The 23,957-nt window shown below is 42.7% G+C and overlaps 1 protein-coding gene across 1 annotated transcript in view; it reads right to left on the reverse strand.

Annotated features, from left to right (window-relative positions):
• Nucleotides 1-23,957, reverse strand: part of ECT2L (epithelial cell transforming 2 like) — a 502,849-nt gene that overhangs the window by 248,404 nt on the left and 230,488 nt on the right. Inside the window, exons 9-11 of the mRNA XM_069234316.1 lie at nucleotides 4,643-4,811; nucleotides 4,223-4,351; nucleotides 395-487 (exon numbers count right to left, since the gene is read on the reverse strand). Coding sequence (XP_069090417.1) covers nucleotides 395-487; nucleotides 4,223-4,351; nucleotides 4,643-4,811 — 391 coding nt within the window. The remainder of the gene's footprint in view (nucleotides 1-394; nucleotides 488-4,222; nucleotides 4,352-4,642; nucleotides 4,812-23,957) is intronic.

Here is a 23,957-nt window from a genome sequence, read left to right on the forward strand (position 1 = left end):
AATTTGAAAGTGGAGACTAACAAATTAAGTTAGTATCCTCACACTGTTAGTGCATCATATAGATTATAGTATGGACAATGAGACATTTTATTTACAAAAGTGTCAGGCTTCCGATAAAAAATAGAATTTTGTTTTCTATTTATTTCTGAATTACACTTTTTCATCATTTGTGTATCTGTTTGATGAATGCTGGTTTCTGTCTTTTTTGTGTATTGTTTTGTAGTTCAAGTCATCGGAAACTGATGACAGGGCAATATCTTTACAATACACAGCCCTGTGGTGTACAAGACTGAACATCTGAAGAAGCCTGGGCAATCAAGCAAAGAAGCCACCAATGGATGTAAAACAACAGGACTTACCACTAAGTTGCAAAAGAATATTATGGCTTACTTACTATGCTGGTAGGATCCAGTGGCTATACCCGTGGGTGTGCTGAAGAGCACACCTGTGAGCTGAGAAATTTTAGAAATTATTTCCATTCCTGCTTCTGCAAAGATAAACGTTATGATTTATAAAACTGTATATTTAACCCTAATTTTATTTAAATAAGACATATTTCATGCACATTTCATTTAACAGAGCAAGGTTCAGTATCTGAATACAATTTGGTGCACCCTTGTAGGGTTCATAGTTGGTCTCACTAAATATTCAATTGGAGCGAAAGAAATAATTCTCCTCCTTGTCTGATTAGAGAACTGTTGCACAATTGTATGTGTTGCTTGATTTGTTATAAAAAATACACATAGATCCGAACATGTTTTGTAGTAGCTTTGTCAGGCAATTCTTACTATGTGTTGAGGTTTAGTTTCTTTCTGTAAAGTACAAAAGGAAGAAAAAGGCAGAAGAAAGGAAACATGCAGTGATAGAAATAAAATATATACATAGAACAGTACAACCATCATTGTTTAAAACCAGTGACTCCCTACAAGAGTATAAACCGCTCTGTATTCACATGCTTTGACCAGAGAAGACAGTTTTCATAGAAATTACGTAGTGACAGAAACATTTGATTATTAACACTTATAAATTTCTATTTCACAACAATTGCAGATGAGGAATCCTAACATTACATTATTACTGAAAATGCCTTACACTTTGTTCCTTTCAGTTTACCGCAGCTACTTGTAATCATCATTCGAGTTTGGGGTGGAAAACAAATTAAGGCTTCTACATTTTCCTGGAGTCATTTTATGGACCAAGAATTACATCCTGCTCCAACTCAGAATATATATGTGCAGCTTATATATAAATAATCTTATGAAGTGCTTCTTAAAGCTGATCCAATTGAACCAGCTATATTATATCAGTGCAGGGGCATGTCATTATCCTAGTATATAAATTTACAAGCATGCATTTCACAAAGGCATACAATTTTGTCGCCATGATTTCTCAACATTCAAAGGCAATAATTAGAACTAAAGTTGATTCTGAGGTGTGTGGGAGCCTTAATTGTCGTTGTGAACTCAATAAATTATTATGCATTTTTTAGCTGAGTTGTTGCATCTTAAAGTATGCTGCAAGGTTTGTCAGTGTAAAGAAGTAAAAGTGGTACATCATTTTAGTCAATTTTTGAGAAAAAGTAAAATCAGCACACAAGTAGATGTTTATTTTATAATCCCTCACTAGAAGTAACTCTTCAGCATTTAGCTCCTCATTACAGCTGAGACAGTAATCGGGTTGGACATCATGCACCACAAACTAACTAATATTGAGCAGTGCTTCAAACACTGGATGGCGATTACCTACGGATGATGAGTTTCTGTTCTCTGATTAAGGGGAAACGTTATGTACGTGTGGCTTTTCTAATGATCTCAGAATCCTGATTTGGCTGTAAAATACCATTTATATCTGAACTAGGATTTCCCCAGAATCTGTAATGAGGACTTTAAAGTGAGTTATCACTTGTGCATACTCAAAACCATGCTGTATTCTGCATCCTTATAGTACTAAGAAGGAGAACAATAGAGGCCAACAGATCAATACAGTGGAGGTTAACAATTGTCTATAGTAACAAATGCACTGGACACAATTATGCAGATCATTTTTCTGGGACACCACAAATCAAGAATGAGATTCAGTCATAAACTATGACACACACAACTGCACAGAGACAGCAAGTGTTAAAAGATGTTCATCAATCTAATGTGGATAAAACTGCCATATGGTGTGAATACAAAATCTGTATGGGAAGATAACAAAGACACTATGCTGAAATTAAATGGTGGTGTAAAAGAACAGCAGACCTAATTTCTCCTTTTTCATTTTTTTAGGGAGCCAGTTAGATGATGCCCTACTACTGAAATGCCCCAATTTGAGTGTGTACTAAATCACAGAAAGATTTGTTTTTCACAAATTCAAATAAAAGTTTGCCGTACTGGTCACCCAAAACTGGTGTGGGCCTATTTCATTAGCCTATTTCACCAAACACACCTTTACCACAAGGAAGTATGGTGGCACAAAGGGTACCTATGCAAACAATGAAGCGGAGCCTGAGGAGACCATCAAGGAAATATGCCCACACTTGATGACTCTTCTTTGATTATGTTTCTAACTAAGTAGGTACCAGCACGGAGGTCACCTTTTTATGCAGTGTTGTATTGGCAGATAGATTTAATATGAGGATTGGGTGGGACTATGACCTGGCATTTGGGGTCTATGTTTGTTCACCCCTCTGTCATGGTGCCAGATTCACTTTCTTGTCTCACCTCTTCCAGAGTGAAGTGGCAAGCTTCTTAGTATCACTGAGGTTGCCTGTGGGTTCAGTATTTAGTATTGCTCATTTTATAATTTCTCTTTTATTTCAGCGACATGCATTCGAGTTGGCATCAGAGTTAATAGTTCTGGTCAAAGTATTGAACTTTGAAAAACATGTGAACTCCCTTCTCTATATCCTCACTCCCACCCTTCTTTCAAGCCACAACTGACACCCACACCCTAGTCAAAATCATCAAACCTCAAACTATTCACATCATGGTACAAACAAGACACAATAAACATATATTCAGTTGGCAAGAAAAGCAGCATCTTCAAATGCAGTTCTGGAAGTTTTCTTAGCCCTGGAAATATCTGTGCATTACACATAAACTCATCACTGAAACTAATGCTACCTACTACACCACAGTCATCACCGAAGCAATCAGTACAAACAGAGAACTCTTCAAAGCAATAAAGCATCACACTAATTTCATCCCAGACCCATCCATCAAGTATTCAAGGGAGAAAAGCACGACGATCAACTTATTCAAAAGGAAGATCAAGTTGGACAGCATACTGACACCAGAGGTTACATTCATCGCTCCAACACTATCTAGGGGCATACTTCAACACCCTCTCAATTGAAGACTACTCAAGCCTTTTCAACCGACTGAACCCCTAGAAAAGGAGGTAGCTGCATCCCAGCATCAACAGTGAAGATCATCTCCAGCAACATCTTCAAGCCACTCCGCAACATCATCAGCAAGTCCTTCACCCAAGGCAGCTTCACTAACTCCATCAAGAAAAGACAAATCATACCTCTCCTAAAGAAACACAACATAGACCATGATGACCTGGTGGACTTCAGAATAGTTGTACACGCTGTAGCTCAATCACACCTTAATTAAGGCTGCTCCCTCAAAAGGGTGTCCCAGAATCATAGATGAGCAGACATAGACACAGTGGAACCTGTTGAATAAATCAGCTCCAGTGGATATTATGAAAAATAATTTTATAGGATTTAAACAATTCTAAATCAACATCTGTGGAACTATAGTGATCTGTTTGATATACTGAGCTGCATTCAAGTTTTTTTCTTTAATTTTTAAGTAGCATGCTTCATCTTATTTTTTATAGCAGTTACACCTATTTACAAATGATGCAAAAAGAGCATGTTTAAAAAAGAAAAAGATGAAGACTTCAAAATACACTTGGCACTGGAAATTAATTATGGCTTCTTGAAGCATTCCTAGGCCCTTCAGGAAAATATTTAAGCTTCAATGTTCATGCTTTGACATACAGATTTTACCTGGATACTGACACATTGCATGTCCTTCACTATTGAATGCCTCGTTGTGAATGTTTTTTAGGGGACAGTAATAATAAACAATGAAACTTGTCTTTTCACCAAATGCTGTTTCTAATCTTGGTTGCCAGCCTGAATTAAATTCACCTTTGTCATATTAAAAAAAGGAAACAGAAATTATTTTTTTAAACTGCTGCACTTGTTCTCATGATAGTTACTAACCTGATGCTGCGAGTGGAACAAACATGTGGATTTGACCGCCATCTTCCTGAGGCACCACGCAACCTCCCAGCTTCTCCCAAAATCCTCGTACCTCAGGGCTGACAACATTAGAGGTTCCTATTCTGCATCCTATGAAAACATACACATTTGAACAAAGAATTATTTAATCTAGTCAATTTATACCCAGCCTCAGCAAGAAAGACCTTTCCCGATATGACTTTTTAAAATACGGTATCACATGTGGACTCTGGATTTATTATTATTGTTAAAAAACATTCTAAATTAACAAATGATAGCATGTTATTCTTAAAGCAGTGCACAGAGAAATGTGTGAAATATTTGCAGTGTAATCATTATGCTGTCCTCAGTAATTACAAGATGGCTTTTACATGGAGGCTCAGTGGATGCTGGATAACTTACCTTGAAGGAGGTTGATCTCCCGTGAATCTCCATCAACAATGATGCCAATACTCATTGCTCTTCGACCATCCAGAGCCTTTTCTATGAGAAAGAGTAGACTCTCCAGAGTCATCCCACTGTGGTCATAGGGCACCGCGATCACGTTAGGTTTAACACTGTCCAGAACAACCTGCAATCAACCACCAATACAGGTAAATATGCTTTAAGTTTATATTTAAGAGTAAAAGACAAGAGTTGTAATGTTCCTAATCACACATTTTCCTAGGACGGCCTGCTTACAAATTCTGAAAAAGTCAGAGGAAAAAGATGCCTACGTGTCATACTAGTTCCAAATCATATTTTGTTTTTCTTCAAAGGTTATCAAAGATTTGAGATTCATTTTTACATATCAAGTGAGGAAAATTTCTAAGAAAACCTGTGAGAATATATATACAATTACAAAAATAACTTCTTTAACACCTCTTCATTGAAGAAAACATGAGGGTCCCTAAAAGGTTAAACAGTGACCCTGTGGAATGTGGTAGATTAAAGTAAATTAATCAGAATCAGAAAATACATGTCTAAAATCAACGTTAAGGATATATGTGAAATGCCGCTTTCGTGTTTTTAACCACAGGCAAGTGTCTCTTTGATCGCCTACCTTTCTGCTTGGCAACTGATCACTTCATAAGTCATCTAACCAGACAATCACTTTTCTGGAAAGAAACATTTACTCTTCCTGCACTTTTATTCTACATCATCTTGCAGCCTCGATTTTTCCCAGAAATGCTAGACCGCTATAACCAATGATTTTCTCAGCCTTTCACTTGATCACCATGGGACTTGCATTAAGGCGATCTGACCAAGTCTACCTTTGAGATTTCCAGAGTCGCCTCACCAGTGAAAACCATCCCTTAATTATCCTTTTTTATTTTGATATTGCAGTAACTTTTAGGCATCTAAGGCTTACCATTTTTTGCTCATGGCCTCTAATGCATCCTAGAATTTGTCTCTTTTCAGGACAAATATTGCAATTTAATTTCTCTTTTGTTAACTCTGTGCAACACAACTCGTGGATGCATTGGGTTATGAGACACAGGGCCATTTCACACCATTGGGCATGAACCAGTACGAAAGCATGATCTTCAAGACCTAAATGCAATCAATATGAGACAAAGCTATGGAATTTATATCGACACTGTTATGAACAAACCATTTCAAGCGTTTTACTGCTATCACCCACTAAAGAGTCTGGCTATTGAGCTGGTGGTGCTGCCATAATGTGTGAAAAGGAATTTTTGTAAATGACCCAGGATATGTGTCCTTTCCAGTCAATTCGGGAGGAAAGTTCCAGACAATCAGGGTCTGGTAGGAAAAGATGCACCTAACTCGAGTTGAAAGGCACATTTTATGGGCAGTTGTGAGGGTTGAATCAGTAGCTTGCATAATGTTGGGAAAAAACTCTGGGCCTCATTACAAGGCTGGCAGTCTTGACACCACCAGGTTCTTGGTGGCTGTCAGGACTGCCACTGCTGTGGTGGTTCAACCGCCACATTATGACCCCAGCAGTCAGACCGCCAGAGTTCTGCCGTCTCCCCTGGGATCGGTGATCCTGACGGGTTGACGATGGGTGCAGGTTGGAATCAGCCAGGGCGGGGAACCATGCAGCATCGCCCTGCTGATTACGACCTGTTCTCCGCCAGCCTTTTCATGGCAGTATTACCGCCATGAAAAGCGTGGCGAGAACAGGTGCCCCCTGCGACAGCAGCATTGCCACCGGCTCAATTACAAGACAGTTTCCCGCCAGCCCAGCAGGAAACTCATAATGGGTCTGGCAGGGAGGTAGCCAGTGTGGGGGCAACCTCCCTGTCGGAAGTCCTAATGATGCCCTCTGTTTTTAAAGAAGTAATGTGACATTACACACTCTAATGTTGGCATACACTGAACTATCACACAATCTAGTTTGCTCCTTACTTGCATATTTCTTGCCCATAAAGCATCACTGTAAACATCTCCTCATTAACCTTTCTCTATCAGTGGTCTGCATAGGTACTTTTGCAATCTCACCGAAGCATATCTCATGTTTCCTATTTGTTTTATTTGGGGTTATTCACAAAGCTAGGCCTTCTTTTAGAAAGAAGCTGAACAGTCTACAAGGAGAATCCTTTGCCAGGGTGGGTGATCACAAACATATCTGTGATCTATTCCCACACTAGAAACAGTTGGTAATTTCCTTTTGTCTAGGACAGCAGTAGATCCGTTTCCAGCCTGAGAATCGGAAAGGAATAACCCTAAACATTGGTGACAACATTGAAGAGCTTCTCCATGAGGAAATGTGATGGTATTTTTGTATCTGTAAAAATGGTACACTGTGCAGTTATGAATCGTGAACCGCCACCTCAATGTCCTAATTGGAAATTCACAATCCTCATACTTTTGTAGGTTTCCAAGAATACTCTTAAAAGCTGTTGTAAATTCTAACAAAATTTAAAATCTGTCCCCAAAGGAAGGAATGAAACTATAGGCTCAAGTTTTAATAAATATCTGAATCTAAGGAGCACTGAATTTATAGAGAGCATTAGAGTAATAGACTCATGAAAGCTGTCTATGGAAACTGTAAAACACACTGAACATGCATCTTCTCTGTTAGCATTTTACAAGGTAGAAGAATAACACATTCTAATTCTAAAATGCATTAATAGGCCTTGTTCCCTAGAACTAGCAACTATTTTGAAATATGATAACCTCCAACTCATGAGCCCATACACAAACTCTAGCACAAACAAATTCCTCATAAGGCACATTTAGGCATGTTACAGCAAGAAGAAGCAGAGCAAATCTTACAAAGTCCATCCTGTGAATACAAAGAAAGTCCTGCATCACTATCAATCATCAACAATAAGCATTCCAGTGCATTTCTTTGTTTGACCCATCTTCTTAGGTTTTGAGACATATTGTCACTTATTCTTCTTTAATTATATTGTGGGTCACCCAAAATCCCTAATAAATATAAAACTGGTTAGTATACTAGTGATTCCTGAATCTCAGAATATCGAAAGGGAGTTCATTCTTGCCCTAAGTGACTTTTAAATTGTTCAAACACCCATTTGCAATAGCTAAATTCTTAATTAGGGAACTGAGACAGACCAGGCAACACTGACAAGTTCAACCTAAGAGTACAGTACTAGGTGAAGGCAATATCCATCCTACAGAGTCTCACAACATCCTAGGCACAGTTACAGAGGCCATTCTTCAACTGGATGTCTCTAATTTGTTTAATAAACTTGATACTTAAAGGCTTAACTTGACCTGCTTTTAAAATATGTCAAGATACATGTTTGATCTGTGAACTGGAGTTAAATAAACAATGGACAAAAGTATCCGTGGCAACCAGTTTGCCAACCTCTTAAGTATAAGAAAGAACACTTGCGACCTTGTGAGATTCAAGATAATTGAACACAGAAGCTGAAATTCTAGGTGTCAGGCTGAAGCAGTTGTTTGAGGGCACAAAACAGCCATTATGAGCTCTGGTCCTCGCATGAGGATGAGAGAAATGCCTGGAACCACCTTCTCTGGCCTATCATCCAAACTATGTCACAATTCTCCAAAAAGTCTTCAACAACATTATTTCTTAACTTTATGTTTAAATAACTGGTGCAGTGCCCGGGTGTGTAAAAGCTTTCTTGAATTTTGCATGGCAGGACCTATTGGGTCATTTAGAGGTTGGCGGAAGCAGGACATCTGCCAAAACTGACCGATGCCCCGTTCACCAAGCTTGCAGTTCCTACTGCCCAACTGGGGAACAGCTGGATTTATTGCAGTGAAACATAACCACCTCCTCAAGCAGGAACCCTTGAACAGCTGTCCGTTCGCCACTGAACACCCTTTATGTCAGAGCTACTGATTTTTTGTTTCTCGGAATTCTCACTATGAGAGTTTTTAATAGTAAAATATAAATGTTTGCAAAGCAGGGCCAAAAAGACATGGTATCACTCAGAAAACTGCTCTGCCTTCAGGGCACCTGCCCCACCTCTGCACTGGATAGATTAAAGGCATAGAGATCCTTGCCTGGCAAGTGAAGATCTCTAATTATGGCTTTTTCTGACCTGTTGGGCTGTTCAGCCCCTGCGTCTGCTTGGCATCTGTGTAGTATGTGCATTATTATGTCATACCTCTGTCAGGATAAGGTCTCCTATCCCAAATAATGAACTGTGTTTCTAAAAAGACTGAAATGCCTTCACCTATATTACACTAGCAAGTCAAAATATTTGCATCTCAACAATAATGTTAGAGCATGTGATCACTTTCAATAAAAAGGCAATGCCGCTGACAAATGTTTAAGTGACATCATCTTCAATTACTATCGATAACAGGACAGCCAGCACTTGTTTCGCCAATATTTCCAAAAAGGCCTGGAGCTATTTCAAGGCTGAAAACGCATACAATCATGTTCATATTGGTACCAATATTTTACTTTTAGACACATGTTTAACATGCTATTTGTATTCCTCTTATGCAATGTATAGAAAACACAGGAAGAGATCATATATATTGACTTAAGTAGATAGGTTTGCCATGCTGTTTGTATTCTTATTGGAGAAGGGACACACTAAACTATATGTGAGAAGCAGAATAGGATACTGAAGGAGTCAAGGTAAAAGTTTACCCTGGCTTGGTATGCCATACCTCATATACTATATGGTATCTGAAAAGTAACTTGTAGTTAGCAGGAAAAGAATAAGGTGTACTCTTGGAGTGTGAGGACAATGTTTAAATTTGTGTTAGCTGCAGCGGGTAAGGACCAGTGAATCAAATGGGAGAGAAGAATAGGTAAGCTTTAGAACTTAGGAAGGATTGCCAAAATATGTTTTAATGTCTGGCATGGTCTCAAAATGTGAACAAGGTCTGTAGGGCGATGGATTAGAGATGGGAGTGCAAAGAGGTCCTTAGGTGTGCCCAGTCCATCTGTCATGGGGTGGTCTGTGTAGTGACAAAAGTCTGAGGCATCCTGCGCTTCAAAGCTCAAGTAGAATATAGTCAGTGAAACTGTAAAACTTTTTTGTAAGGGATAAGTAGGTACATAGTAGGGTGGAATACATCGTGCCAAAGATGAACTGGAAAAAAGGTGTGTGAAATGGCAAAACCTTGGGTTCATGGTATGATAATCATTGTGGTTTACGTCAAGTGACAAACAGAAAGGGAGGAAAGTAGTCATTAAAATAGGAAATTGCAAAACACAAGACAGCAGCATACCTCAAGATGATACATTCGTGGTACATCTGAGAGAGAGAGAGTATAATAGAAATGGAAGTTATCATACTTCCATCATAGCAAAGCGTAGGAATTAGACCTATCACAGAAAGTCAAAGAGGTGCAGCTACATTCCTGGAAGGAGATTATTTTTATCATGTGGAGTCTATGATTAAGGTACTGTCTTCATGACATAATTTTAAAGAAGCCGTGTACCAGAAGTCAAAGCGTAGGGGATGGCATGTCAGCCATTATGGAAGAGTCTAGTGGATAGGTACAATGCCGATAGTGGAGTAACAAAGTACTCCTTAAGGAAAGTATGGTTTTTATGCTGAATGCATTATTATTTAATTTATTTCACCTTTGTGTGTGTTTCACATCTTCTGAGTATCAAACTATGCTGCACATAAAGGGGCCAATTCTCAATAAAATGCAGCCTAAATGAGTAAGATCCTGACTTTCCTGGAATCCATACAGAATTATGGGGAAATTCATGCAAAGCTGCAACTATTGCAGCTTCCACAGTGGCACCACAAGCATAAATTCAATATATCAGAGTACTAGTACTGAACTGCTTTTTTCCCCACCATAGTGATAATAGATTTGCCCATGTAGAACCCCTTCTTCTAATTAATCCCCTTCTGTTAAAAATGGGGTCTTTTGTTGGCAGTCAGGTTACACCCTGCCCAAACAAGGACCCTCACTTTAGTCAGGGTAAGTCACACGCAATCCAAATTATCCTGTGCCCACCCTCTGGTAGCTTGGCACTGAGCAGTCAGGCTTAACTTAGAAGGCAATGTGTAAAGTATTTGTGCAATAAATCATACAATAACATAATACAGCACCACAAAAATACACCACACAGTGTTTAGAAAAATATATAATATTTATCTAGATATTTGCAGGTCAAAACGATCAAAGATGCAATAAGTAAATGTAGAGATAGCACTGAAAAGTGATGTAAAGTGTCTTAAGTCTTTTTAAAGCAAAGTCTCTTTTTAGCACTAAGTACCTGGTTCACATGAAAAATCTCTGCAATGGGCCACAGAGGAGGAGAAGCGTGGACACAAAGGAGGTGTGCGTCGATTTCTCGGGCCGCACACGGTGATGCGTCATTTAGTTTCCACGCACGGATGGCTGTGCGTCGATTTCTGGCGCTTGGTCGTGGATCCTCTTCGCGTTGCAGGATTTTCCGACGCCCCAGGGTCTGTTCGTGGAATCCTGGGCTTGTGGAGCGAAGTCACAATCGCTGTATTGTTGCGGTTTGGCGTGCAGTGAATTTTTCACCACGGGGCAGGCTGTGCGTCTTTTTTAGCAAGCTGTGCATCTAATTTTCGCTGCACAAGGAGTCCAGTTGCAAGAGAGAAGTCCTTTTGGTCCTGAGACATCAGGGAACAGGAGGCAAGCTCTATCCAAGCCCTTGGAGAGCACTTCTTCACCACAGCCAGGGAGCAGCAAGACAGCAGGGCAACAGCAAGGTAGCAGTCCTTCACAGAAAGCAGTCAGGTGAGTCCTTTGGGCAGCCAGGCAGTTCTTCTTGGCAGGATGCAGGTTCTGGTTACAAGTTTCTTCTCCAGGAAGTGTCTGAGTTGGAAGGGGCAGAGGCCCTGTTTATATACCCAAATGTGCCTTTGAAGTGGGGGGACTTCAAAGAGTGGCTTAGAAGTGCAACAGGTCCCCTTTCAGTTCAATCCTGTCTGCCAGGGTCCCAATCAGGGGTGTGGCAGTCCTTTGTGTGAGAACAGGCCCTCCACCCTCCCAGCCCAGGAAGACCTATTCAAAATGCAGATGTATGCAAGTGAGGCTGAGTACCTGTGTTTGGGGTGTGTCTGAGAGAATGCACAAGGAGCTGTCAACTAAACCCAGCCAGACGTGGATTGTAAGGCACAGAAAGATTTAAGTGCAGAGAACTGCTCACTTTCTAAAAGTGACATTTCTAAAATAGTAATATTAAATCCAACTTCACCAGTCAGCAGGATTTTATATTGCCATTCTGGCCATACTAAATATGACCTTCCTACTCCTTTCAGATCAGCAGCTACCACTCAAACAATATATGAGGACAGCCCCAATGTTAGCCTATGGAGGGAGCAGGCTTCACACCAGTGTAAAAACACATTTGGGAGTTTTACACTAACCAGACATGTAAACTACATAGGTACATGTCCTACCTTTTACCTACACAGCACCCTGCCCCATGGGTTACCTAGGGCATACCTTAGGGGTGTCTTATATGTAGAAAAAGGGGAGTTTTAGGCTTGGCAAGTACTTTTAAATGGCAAGTCGAATTGGCAGTGAAACTGCACACACAGGCCTTGCAATGGCAGGCCTGAGACAAGGTTAAGGGGCTACTTAAGTGGGTGGCACAACCAGTGCTGCAGGCCCACTAGTAGCATTTAATCTACAGGCCCAGGGTACATATAGTGCACAGTACTAGGGACTTATAAGCAAATTAAATAGTCCAATTGGGTATGATCCAATGTAACCAGGTTTAAAGGGAGAGAGCATATGCACTTTAGCACTGGTTGGCAGTGGTAAAGTGCGCAGAGTGTAAATACCAGCAAAAACAGTCTCCAAAAATGGAGGGAGGCAGGCAAAAAGTTAGGGGTGACCACCCTAAGGCTGTCAGGTCTAACACCTACCAATTAATGAAGTGTCTTCTCCCCTTTCTTATACTGTAAGCAGATTCACTCCTGCCATTGATAAAAGTAAATCTCCCATTATTTTCAAGATGCGGAACTACCTCCAAAAGGTTTACGAATACCCACAAGCTTTTTGCAGATATCCCTAACCCGATAAACCTCAAACCCAGCACAGTGGGCAGCTTTACTCACACCTTAAGCTTTGCCTTTTTGCAACATTTTGTAGGGCCCCTGATCATGAATGGCCCCCTCAAACTTCAAACTGGCGAGTCTCACTACACCCTTTTGGAATATCCTGAGAGAAGAGGATCTCAATTAGCCTTGTCACACTGTACTGTCAAGGAGAAGCCACCTTGATCCACTCTGCTGAAATAATTAGTTTCATATTATAGAAGCTGCACCTAGGAAAGCTGACTACTCAGCTCTCCATGCAAATTACGTGCAGATGACTGGGAAAGATTGTGATCCCTTTGTGTTACCTTTTGCATTAAGTAATTACCACATCAATCAGAACATGTACACAGAGCAAATTCTTTGTGAATAATACCGGGGCAGCTGTTGGTAGGGCTCCTAATGTATTCACAAAAATTACTTTTGTAAGAATGAAGGTTTGAAGATGGAAACTGTATGTTGAAAGCGGTTATGTGCTCTTTACAGGAGGAGGTGGGAAGACCTAAGTGCCAGAATGTTAGGAATACATGTAGTTGAGCCCCTATTGAAAAGATATGCTTGAAATGTACTGGGGATTGTATTGACTTCAGTTGTGCAATGATTTGAGTTTAAAAAGAGATAACAATATAAAATCACATCAATGGAACAGATTTAAATATTTCAGAAAGTATGTGGTCCGGATTGTAGGTGATACACCACTTCCTTGTCCGTTGTACTAGGCCTCAACAATGAGCATGGATGAGTCAATTACTGAAAAGGAGGGGGACCTTGATCTCCTAGATCTCTTTGTCATGTGGATGTTCTACTGATAGAGGCAGTAAATAGATAAGGGTGCATAATGTAGGAACAAGGTGGCTTGGCGCATGTCAGATTAGGAGTATATCCACATAACACACATTTACACATAATTAATCTAGATGTTACCTTTTTTTCCAACGTATTTTTTTTATTCAGCAGTCTCACGGTACGCATTGCAACAGATCTGGGTGGATCATCTGTAATGGGGGGGAGAGGGGGGGGGGGGCTGAGGTACTGGGCCAGAACGTGGATGGTCAAGGACTTTGTCAAGCCCAAACCCATGAGTGCCATCCAGCCCCATTTCTCAAGCAGGGGTGCTAGTTGATATCGGGACACACAAATCTAAATGCATAATATATAGACAGACAATATGTGCCTCTTCTTCTGAAATATATATATACCATCGCACCCCAACTACGGAAGATCATAAACAGCTCCTTTGAGTCCACCAGCTTCCCAGAGAGCTGGAAACACGCTGAGATCAACGCCCTCTTCAAAAAACCCAAGGCAGAGCGCAAAGGACCTCAAGAACTTCCGGCCTATCTCCCTGCTCCCCATCTCGGCAAAAGTCATTGAGAAGGCTGTCAACAGACAACTAACCCACTTCCTCGAGGAGAACTGCACCCTGGACCCTTCCCAATCCGGATTCCACAGCAACCACAGCACCAAAACCGCCCTCATCGACGACATCAGAACCACACTGGACAGCAGCGAAACCGGGGCCCTCATCCTCCTGGACCTTTTGGCCGCGTTCGACACAGTCTGCCACCACACCCTACGCTCACGCTTCAGCAATGCTGGAATCCGCAACAGCGTCCTGGACTGGGTAACCTCCTTTCTCACCGGCAGAACCCAGAGAGTCCGCCTCCCCTCATTCCGCTCAGAGGCCACCGAAATCATCTGCGGCATACCCCAGGGTTCGTCCCTCAGCCCGACCCTCTTCAATGTCTACATGGCCCCGCTCGCTAACATCGCCCGATCCCACAACCTCAACATGATCTCATACGCCAACGACACCCAGCTGATCCTCTCCTTCACCAAGGACTCCTCCAAGACCAAGCTCCACGAAGGAATGAAGGCCATCGTCGAATGGATGAAGAGCAGCTGCCTCAAACTCAATTCCGACAAGACAGAAGGCCTCATCTTCGGCTCCACCCCCTCCGAATGGGATGACTCCTGGTGGCCTGCCACTCTCTGTACCGCTCCGACTCCCACCGACCACGCACGCCACCTAGGCTTCATCTTGGACCCCTCACTATCCATGACCCAGCAAGTCAATGCCATCTCCTCCTCTTGCTTCAACACCCTCCACATGCTCTGAAAGATCTACAAATGGATACCCACCGAAACCAGAAGAACAGTCACCCAAGCCTCCGTAAGCAGCAAGCTGGATTACGGCAATGCCCTCTGCGCAGGAACCACGGCCAAACTCCAGAAGAGGCTGCCATGCATCCAGAACGCGTCCGCACGCCTCATCCTGGACATTCCCCGCCACTGCCACATCACAGACCACCTGAAAAACCTGCACTGGCTCCTAGTCAACAAGAGAATCACCTTCAAACTCCTCACCCACGCTCACAAAGCACTGCACAACACTGGACCAGAATACCTCAACAGACGACTCTCCTTCTACACCCCGACTCTGCATCTCCGCTCCACGAACCGCGCCCTCGCAACCGTCCCATGCGTCCGCAGAACTACACCCTGCGGTAGATCATTCTCGCACCTCGTCGCCAAAACGTGGAACACTTTTCCCACCCACCTCAGCCAGACCAAAGACCTCCTTACCTTCACAAAACTTCTCAAGACCTGGCTGTTCGAGCAGTAGCAGCACCTCCCACCCTCCCCCTCACCCCTCCTCAACGCCTTGAGACCCTCAAGGGTGAGTAGTGCGTTTTACAAATTCCTGATTGATTGATAGTGACATCTGTTCGTGGCATGAGACGCTGCAGATTCACATGCTGTGCATTATCCTGCCATCTAGTGTTGGGCTCGGAGTGTTACAAGTTGTTTTTCTTCGAAGAAGTCTTTTCGAGTCACAAGACCGAGGGACTCCTCCCTTTCGTCTCTATTGCGCATGGGTGTCGACTCCATCTTAGATTGTTTTCCCCGCAGAGGGTGAGGTAGGAGTTGTGAATATACTAAATGTGCCCATGCAATGGAGTAAGTATGTATGTACATAATGTGTATTAAAATAGTATTTATTTACAAATTTACAATTTTCATTCAACTTAAACGGCTACAGGCTCCCGGGGAGGTGGGAGGACGCATGTGAATCTGCAGCGTCTCATGCCACGAACAGATGTACACTGTATAAGTGACATTTTCCGTTCAATGGCATGTGTAGCTGCAGATACACATGCTGTGCATAGACTAATAAGCAGTATTCTCCCCAAAAAAGTGGTGGCTTAGCCTGTAGGAGTTGAAGTTGTCTGAAATAATGTTCGTAATACAGCCTGTCCTACTGTGGCTTGTTGTGTTGTTAACACATCTACACAGTAATGTTTTGTGAATGTATGAGACGTAGACCATGTGGCTGCCTTACAAATTTCTGTCATAGGTATATTTCCTAGAAAAGCCATTGTGGCGCCTTTTTTCCTAGTGGAATGCGCTCTTGGTGTAATAGGTAGATCTCTTTTTGCTTTGATATAGCAAGTTTGAATACATTTCACTATCCATCTGGCAATGCCTTGCTTGGATATAAGGTTTTCTGCATGAGGTTTTTGGAAGGCTACAAACAATTGTTTTGTTTTGCGAAACTGTTTTGTTCTGTCAATGTAATACATTAGTACTCTTTTTAAGTCTAATGTATGTAAGGCTCTTTCGGCTACTGAGTTTGGTTGTGGAAAGAAGACTGGAAGTTCCACTGTTTGGTTTAGGTGGAATGGTGATATAACCTTTGGTAAGAATTTGGGACTTGTATGGAGAACCACTTTATGTTTATGTATTTGTATAAAGGGTTCTTGTATAGTAATTGCTTGTATCTCACTTACTCTTCTAAGTGATGTGATAGCTATTAGAAAGGCTACCTTCCAAGTTAAGTATTGCATTTCACAAGAGTGCATGGGTTCAAATTGTGGTCCCATGAGTCGTGTTAATACAATATTAAGGTTCCACGAAGGTACTGGTGGTGTTCTCGGGGTATGATTCTTTTTAATCCTTCCATAAATGCTTTGATGAGTGGGATTCTAAAAAGCGATGTTGAATATGTAATCTGCAGATAGGCAGATATTGCTGTGAGATGTATTTTAATAGAAGAGAATGCTAGTTTAGACTTTTGTAAGTGTAATAAGTAACTTACAGTGTCCTTTGCGGAAGCATGTAGTGGTTGAATTTGATTATTGTGGCAGTAGTAAACAAACCTTTTCCATTTGTTTGCATAACAATGTCTTGTAGTAGGTTTCCTAGCTTGTTTAATGACCTCTACACATTCTTGTGTAAGGTCTAAGTGTCCAAATTCTAAGACTTCAGGAGCCAGATTGCTAGATTGAGTGATGCTGGATTCAGGTGTCTGATCTGTTGTTTGTGTTGAGTTAACAGATCTGGCCTGTTTGGTAATTTGACGTGAGGTACTACTGATAGGTCCAGTAGTGTTGTGTACCACGGTTGGCAAGCCCAGGTTGGTGCTATGAGTATTAGTTTGAGTCTGTTTTGACTTAGTTTGTTTACCAGATAAGGAATGAGTGGGAGAGGGGGAAAAGAGTAAGCAAATATCCCTGACCAACTGATCCATAACGCATTGCCCTTGGACTGAGGGTGTGCGTACCTGGAACCGAAGTTTTGGCATTTTGCGTTTTCTTTTGTTGCGAATAGGTCTATTTTTGGTGTTCCCCAGCGTAGAAAGTAATCTTGTAGGATCTGGGGATGAATTTACCATTTGTGTGTTTGTTGGTGATCTCGACTGAGATTGTCGGCTAACTGGTTTTGAATGCCTGGGATGTATTGTGCTATTAGGCGAATGTGATTGTGAATTGCCCAATGCCAAATTTTCTGTCCTAAAAGACACAGTTGTGACGAGTGTGTCCCTCCTAGTTTGTTGAGGTAATACATTGTCGTCATGTTGTCGGTTTTGACAAGAATGTGTTTGTGGGCTATCAGTGGTTGAAATGCTTTTAATGCTAGAAACACTGCCCACAGTTCTAAATGATTTATGTGCAGTTGTTTTTGTTGATTGTCCCATTGTCCCTGTATGCTGTGCTGGTTGAGGTGTTCTCCCCACCCTATCATGGAAGCATCTGTTGTGATCACGTGTTGAGGCACTGGGTCTTGGAATGGCCGCCCTTGGTTTGAATTTATAGGGTTCCACCATTGAAGCGAGGATTGTGTCTGGCGGTCTACTAACACTAGATCTTGGAGTTGACCCTGTGCTTGTGTCCATTGTTTTGCTAGGCACTGTTGTAAGGGCAGCATGTGTAATCTTGCGTTTGGGACAATGGCTATGCATGAAGACATCATGCCTAGAAGTTTCATTATAAACCTCACTTGGTAGTGTTGGTTTGGCTGCATGTTTAATGCTATATTTTGGAACGCTTGTACCCTTTGTGGACTTGGAGTGGCAATACCTTTTGTGTGTTGAGTGATGCTCCCAAGTATTGCTGTATCTGGGATGGCTGCATATGTGATTTTTGGTAATTTATAGAAAACCCTAGTTTGTGTAGAGTTTGTATAACGTATTGTGTGTGGAGAAGACACTGTTGTTGAGTGCTGGTTTTTATTAACCAATCGTCTAAGTATGGGAATACGTGCATGTGCTGTCTCCTTATATGAGCGGCTACTACTGCAAGGCATTTTGTGAATACCCTTGGGGCTGTTGTTATCCCGAACGGTAACACCTTGAATTGATAATGCACGCCGTGTATTACAAACCTTAATTATTTTCTGTGCGAAGGATGTATGGGTATGTGAAAATATGCATCCTTGAGATCTAACGTTGACATGTAGTCCTGTTTTTTGAGCAAGGGAATCACGTCTTGAAGTGTTACCGTGTGGAAGTGATCTGATTTGATGTAGAGATTCAGCGTTCTGAGGTCTAATATGGGTCTCAACGTTTTGTCCTTCTTAGGGATTAGGAAATATAGTGAATAGACACCTGTTCCTTTTTGATGGTTGGGTACTAATTCTATTGCTTGTTTTTGTAACAATGCTTGGACTTCTAGTTGTAACAGGTCTAAGTGTTGTTTGGACATATTGTGTGCTCTTGGGGGCACATCTGGTGGGAAATTTATGAATTCTATGCAATAACCATGTTAGATAATGGCTAGGACCCATGCGTCCGTAGTTATGTTTGTCCAGTTTTTGTAGTATGCAGTAAGTCTCCCCCCACTGGTGTTAAGTGTTGGGGGTTTGTGACATTGAAGTCACTGTTTGATTTGACTTGTTTTAGGGCTTTGGAATTTTCCCCTTGCTAATTGTCCACCCCTGTATGAGCCTTGAAACCCTCCTCTCTGGTACTGCCCCTGATAGGTGGGTCTGGTTTGTGAGGTGGAAGGCTCTGGTGTTTGTGTACGAAACCCCCCTCTAAATTGTGGCTTTCTAAACGTGCCTCTGCTTTGTGGGGAGTAGAGCGCGCCCATGGCTTCGGCCGTGTCTGTGTCCTTCTTTAATTTCTCAATTGCTGTGTCCACTTCCGGCCCAAACAATTGTTCCTGGTTAAAAGGCATGTTTAACACAGCTTGCTGGATTTCCGGTTTAAATCCTGAGCTCCGTAACCATGCATGTCTGCGAATGGTTACCGCAGTGTTGACTGTCCGTGCTGCTGTGTCTGCCGAGTCCAATGCGGACTGTATCTGGTTGTTGGAAATTGCTTGTCCTTCTTCAACAACCTGTTGGGTACGTTTCTGGTGTTCTTTGGGCAAGTGCTGTATAATGCGTTGCATCTCGTCCCAGTGTGCCCTGTCGTAGCGAGCCAGTAGGGCTTGCGAGTTTGCGATCCGCCATTGATTGGCTGCCTGTGCTGCCACTCGTTTGCCCGCTGCATCGAACTTCCTACTCTCTTTGTCAGGCGGTGGTGCGTCTCCTGATGATTGAGAGTTTGCCCTCTTTCTTGCTGCTCCCACAACCACCGAATCTGGTGTCAGTTGCTGTGTTATAAACACAGAGTCCGTTGGGGGAGGTTTGTATTTTTTCTCCACCCTAGGCGTGATAGCCCTTCCTTTCACTGGCTCCTGGAAGACCTGTTTTGCGTGCTTGAGCATGCCTGGGAGCATTGCAGACTTTGGTAGGAACTGTGGGTGGATGCCAAGGTGTTAAATAGGAAATCATCCTCTATTGGCTCAGAATACATTGCTACATTGTGGAATGTAGCTGCCCTTGATAGTACCTGCGTGTATGCAGTACTCTCCTCTGGAGGTGACGGCCTTGTTGGGTAACAATCTGGACTGTTGTCGGATACCGGTGCATCATATAAGTCCCATGCACCTGGGTCATCCTGTGTCATCCCTGTATGTGTCGGTGACTGCATTGGGGGTGTTGTTACCTGGGACAGCTGTGGTGAATGTAGTGGAGAAGGCTGTGGCGAAAACCTTGGTGGTGGTGTTTTATCTCTTGCCACCTTAGCCTTTGGCTGCATTTCTGACTCCTGAAATGCCAGCTTTCTTTTGATTTTAATTGGAGGAAGAGTTTGTATTTTACCAGTCTCTTTCTGGATATGCAGCCTCCTTTGGGAATATTCTGGTTCCCCCATACTTATTTCCTGCTCAAATCTATGTTCATGCATTTGTCCAGAAAGTCCTTGCTCTTCCGTGTAAGAGCCTAATTTTGGCTCCGAGGCTGCTTTTTTCGGTACCGAAGGTTTCGAAACAGTCTTTTTCGGTTCCGAGGTAACTTTTTTACCTTGGGTGTGTCGAACTCTCGGTGGCGAGATCGTTCGGAGCCTGAATCTCGACCGGAGTCGGATGTCTTCGGCAGTTGTGTGGCCTTTTTCGGTGCCGATGTTTGGTCACCGTCTTTTCGATGGGTTAAGCCATGGCCTGCTGGCGGTGGCATCCCCTTGGCCTTTATTATCTTGGTCTGAGTCTTGGACGGGGCAGTTTTACTCACAGTTTTCTGCGTTGTCGCTGGTCGCTCACTTTCGGAGTCGTCTGAGTCTGTTCCCTGGATGGAGATTCTTTCCTCCTCTTCGACGTCGATCTGTTCTCTTGGTGTCGACGCCATTTGCAGTCTTCTGGCTCTTTGATCGCATAGGGTCTTTTTCTATCGAAATGCCCGACAGGCCTCGCAAGTATCCTCCCTTTGTTCTGGTGATAGACACAGATGACAGACCAAGTGTTGGTCTGTATAAGGATACTTCGCGTGGCACTTCGGACAGAAGCGGAAGGGGGTCCGGTCCATTAGTTTCGACGATGGACGCGGTCGGGCCGACCAGGCCCCACTAAAGAGTGGAAGCCCCGAAGGGCTGCCGGAGCGCTTCTACTATCGGTGTCGATATACTAACACTAAACCGGTACCGAGCGCGAACAATACCATTGAATTTTCGATATTTAGCTAACTTTCCCGATTCGAAATACAGAGCGAAGAGGAACACGTCCGAACCCGATGGCGGAAAGAAAACAATCTAAGATGGAGTCGACGCCCATGCGCAATGGAGCCGAAAGGGAGGAGTCCCTCGGTCTCGTGACTAGAAAAGACTTCTTTGAAGAAAAACAACTTGTAAAACTCCAAGCCCAACACTAGATGGCAGGATAATGCACAGCATGTGTATCTGCAGCTACACATGCCATCAAACATATTTTTATATATATATATACATATATATATATATATATATATGGAAAATGTCACTTAACCAGTGTACATCTCTTCGTGGCATTAGTCGCTGCAGATTCACATGCTGTGCACATCCCGCCATCTGGTGTTGGGCTCGGAGTGTTACAAGTTGTTTTTCTTCGAAGAAGTCTTTTCGAGTCACGAGACCGAGGGACTCCTCCCATTTCGACTCCATTGCGCATGGGCGTCGACTCCATCTTAGATTGTTTTCCCCGCAGAGGGTGAGGTAGGAGTTGTGTATGCTAGTAATAGTACCCATGCAATGGAGTGAATGCGTATGTACATAATGAAGTTTAAAGTAATATATTTACAAATGTACAAATGTTTAAGATCTACTTCTAAACGGCTACAGGCTCCCGGGGAGGCGGGTGGGCGCATGTGAATCTGCAGCGACTAATGCCACGAACAGATGTACACTGGGTAAGTGACATTTTCCGTTCAATGGCATGTGTAGCTGCAGATACACATGCTGTGCATAGACTAGTAAGCAGTTATCTCCCCAAAAGCGGTGGTTCAGCCTGTAGGAGTTGAAGTAGTTTGAAATAATGTTCTTAGTACAGCTTGACCTACTGTTGCCTGTTGTGCAGTTAACACATCTACACAGTAGTGCTTGGTAAATGTATGAGGCGAAGACCATGTTGCTGCCTTACATATTTCGTTCATTGGAATATTTCCTAGAAAGGCCATGGTAGCACCTTTCTTTCTGGTTGAGTGTGCCTTTGGTGTAATAGGCAGTTCTCTTTTAGCTTTAAGATAGCAGGTTTGAATGCACTTAACTATCCATCTAGCAATGCCTTGTTTTGAAATTGGATTGGCAAAAGCGAAGCAAAACACAACCGCTGTGGGATAGCGTAACTGGATGGACGGAATGCGGAACCAATCAAACATTCACCCCCAGTCACAGATCTGGGTTTAACCCATCCATTATTTTGCTCACCATGCCACCCCAGTTTGAACCCAGCCATATGCAAATCAGTCTTGACCCTGTTCCCCATGGGAACAGTCCAGCCCGAACTGCCAGGCCAGGTTCTCCCTGGACCGGAAACAAGCATCCTGGGACCGGTTTCGGGGTTTCACCCCTCATCAGCCAGGCTAGCTTGAATCCAGTGGCACAGTGAGCCCGGGACCCACGTCTGGGCATACCCGGCGCACTTAGGGCGGCAAAAGCAAAGCAAAACACAAACGCTGTGGGATAGCTTCGTAACTGGATGGACGGAATGCGGAACCAATCAAACATTCACCCCCAGTCACAGATCTGGGTTTAACCCATCCATTATTTTGCTCACCATGCCACCCCAGTTTGAACCCAGCCATATGCAAATCAGTCTTGACCCTGTTCCCCATGGGAACAGTCCAGCCCGAACTGCCAGGCCAGGTTCTCCCTGGACCGGAAACAAGCATCCTGGGACCGGTTTCGAGGTTTCACCCCTCATCAGCCAGGCTAGCTTGAATCCAGTGGCACCGTGAGCCCGGGACCCACGTCTGGGCATACCCGGCGCACTTAGGGCGGCAAAAGCAAAGCAAAACACATTTCCTGTATGAGGTTTTTGAAAGGCGATAAATAGTTGTTTTGTCTTTCGAATTAGTTTAGTTCTGTCAATGTAGTACATCAGTGCCCTTTTGATGTCTAATGTATGTAGTGCTCTTTCAGCTCCAGAATCTGGCTGTGGGAAGAACACTGGTAATTCTACCGTTTGATTCAAGTGGAACGGTGAGATTACTTTTGGTAAAAATTTAGGATTGGTCCGTAGAACAACTTTATTTTTGTGTATTTGAATAAATGGTTCTTGAATGGTAAATGCTTGAATTTCACTCACTCTTCTTAGAGATGTGATGGCAATTAAAAATGCAACTTTCCACGTTAAGTATTGCATTTCACAAGAGTGCATGGGCTCGAAAGGTGGACCCATGAGTCGTGTTAAGACAATGTTGAGGTTCCATGAAGGAACTGGTGGTGTTCTTGGTGGTATAATTCTCTTTAGGCCTTCCATAAACGCTTTTATGACTGGTATCCTAAATAATGAAGTTGAGTGCGTAATTTGCAGGTAAGCTGAAATTGCCGTAAGATGTATTTTGATGGAAGAGAAAGCTAGTTTAGATTGTTGCAAATGTAGTAAGTATCCTACTATATCTTTTGCAGATGCGTGTAAAGATTGAATTTGATTATTATGGCAGTAATAAACAAATCTTTTCCACTTATTTGCATAGCAGTGTCTAGTGGTAGGTTTTCTAGCTTGTTTTATGACCTCCATACATTCCTGTGTGAGGTCTAAGTGCCCGAATTCTAGGATTTCAGGAGCCAAATTGCTAGATTCAGCGATGCTGGATTTGGATGTCTGATCTGTTGTTTGTGTTGTGTTAACAGATCTGGTCTGTTTGGCAGTTTGACATGAGGTACTACTGAAAGGTCTAGTAGTGTTGTGTACCAAGGTTGCCTTGCCCATGTTGGTGCTATTAGTATGAGTTTGAGTTTGTTTTGACTCAACTTGTTTACTAGATATGGAAGAAGTGGGAGAGGGGGAAAAGCGTGCGCAAATATCCCTGACCAGTTCATCCATAGTGCATTGCCCTGAGACTGATGTTGTGGGTACCTGGATGCGAAGTTTTGCCATTTTGAGTTTTCTTTTGTTGCAAATAGATCTATTTGTGGCGTTCCCCACATTCTGAAGTAAGTGTTCAGTATTTGGGGGTGAATTTACCAGTTGTGGATC

This window comes from Pleurodeles waltl, chromosome 5 (assembly GCF_031143425.1).
Source record: "Pleurodeles waltl isolate 20211129_DDA chromosome 5, aPleWal1.hap1.20221129, whole genome shotgun sequence".
In the NCBI taxonomy this organism is placed as follows: domain Eukaryota; kingdom Metazoa; phylum Chordata; class Amphibia; order Caudata; family Salamandridae; genus Pleurodeles; species Pleurodeles waltl.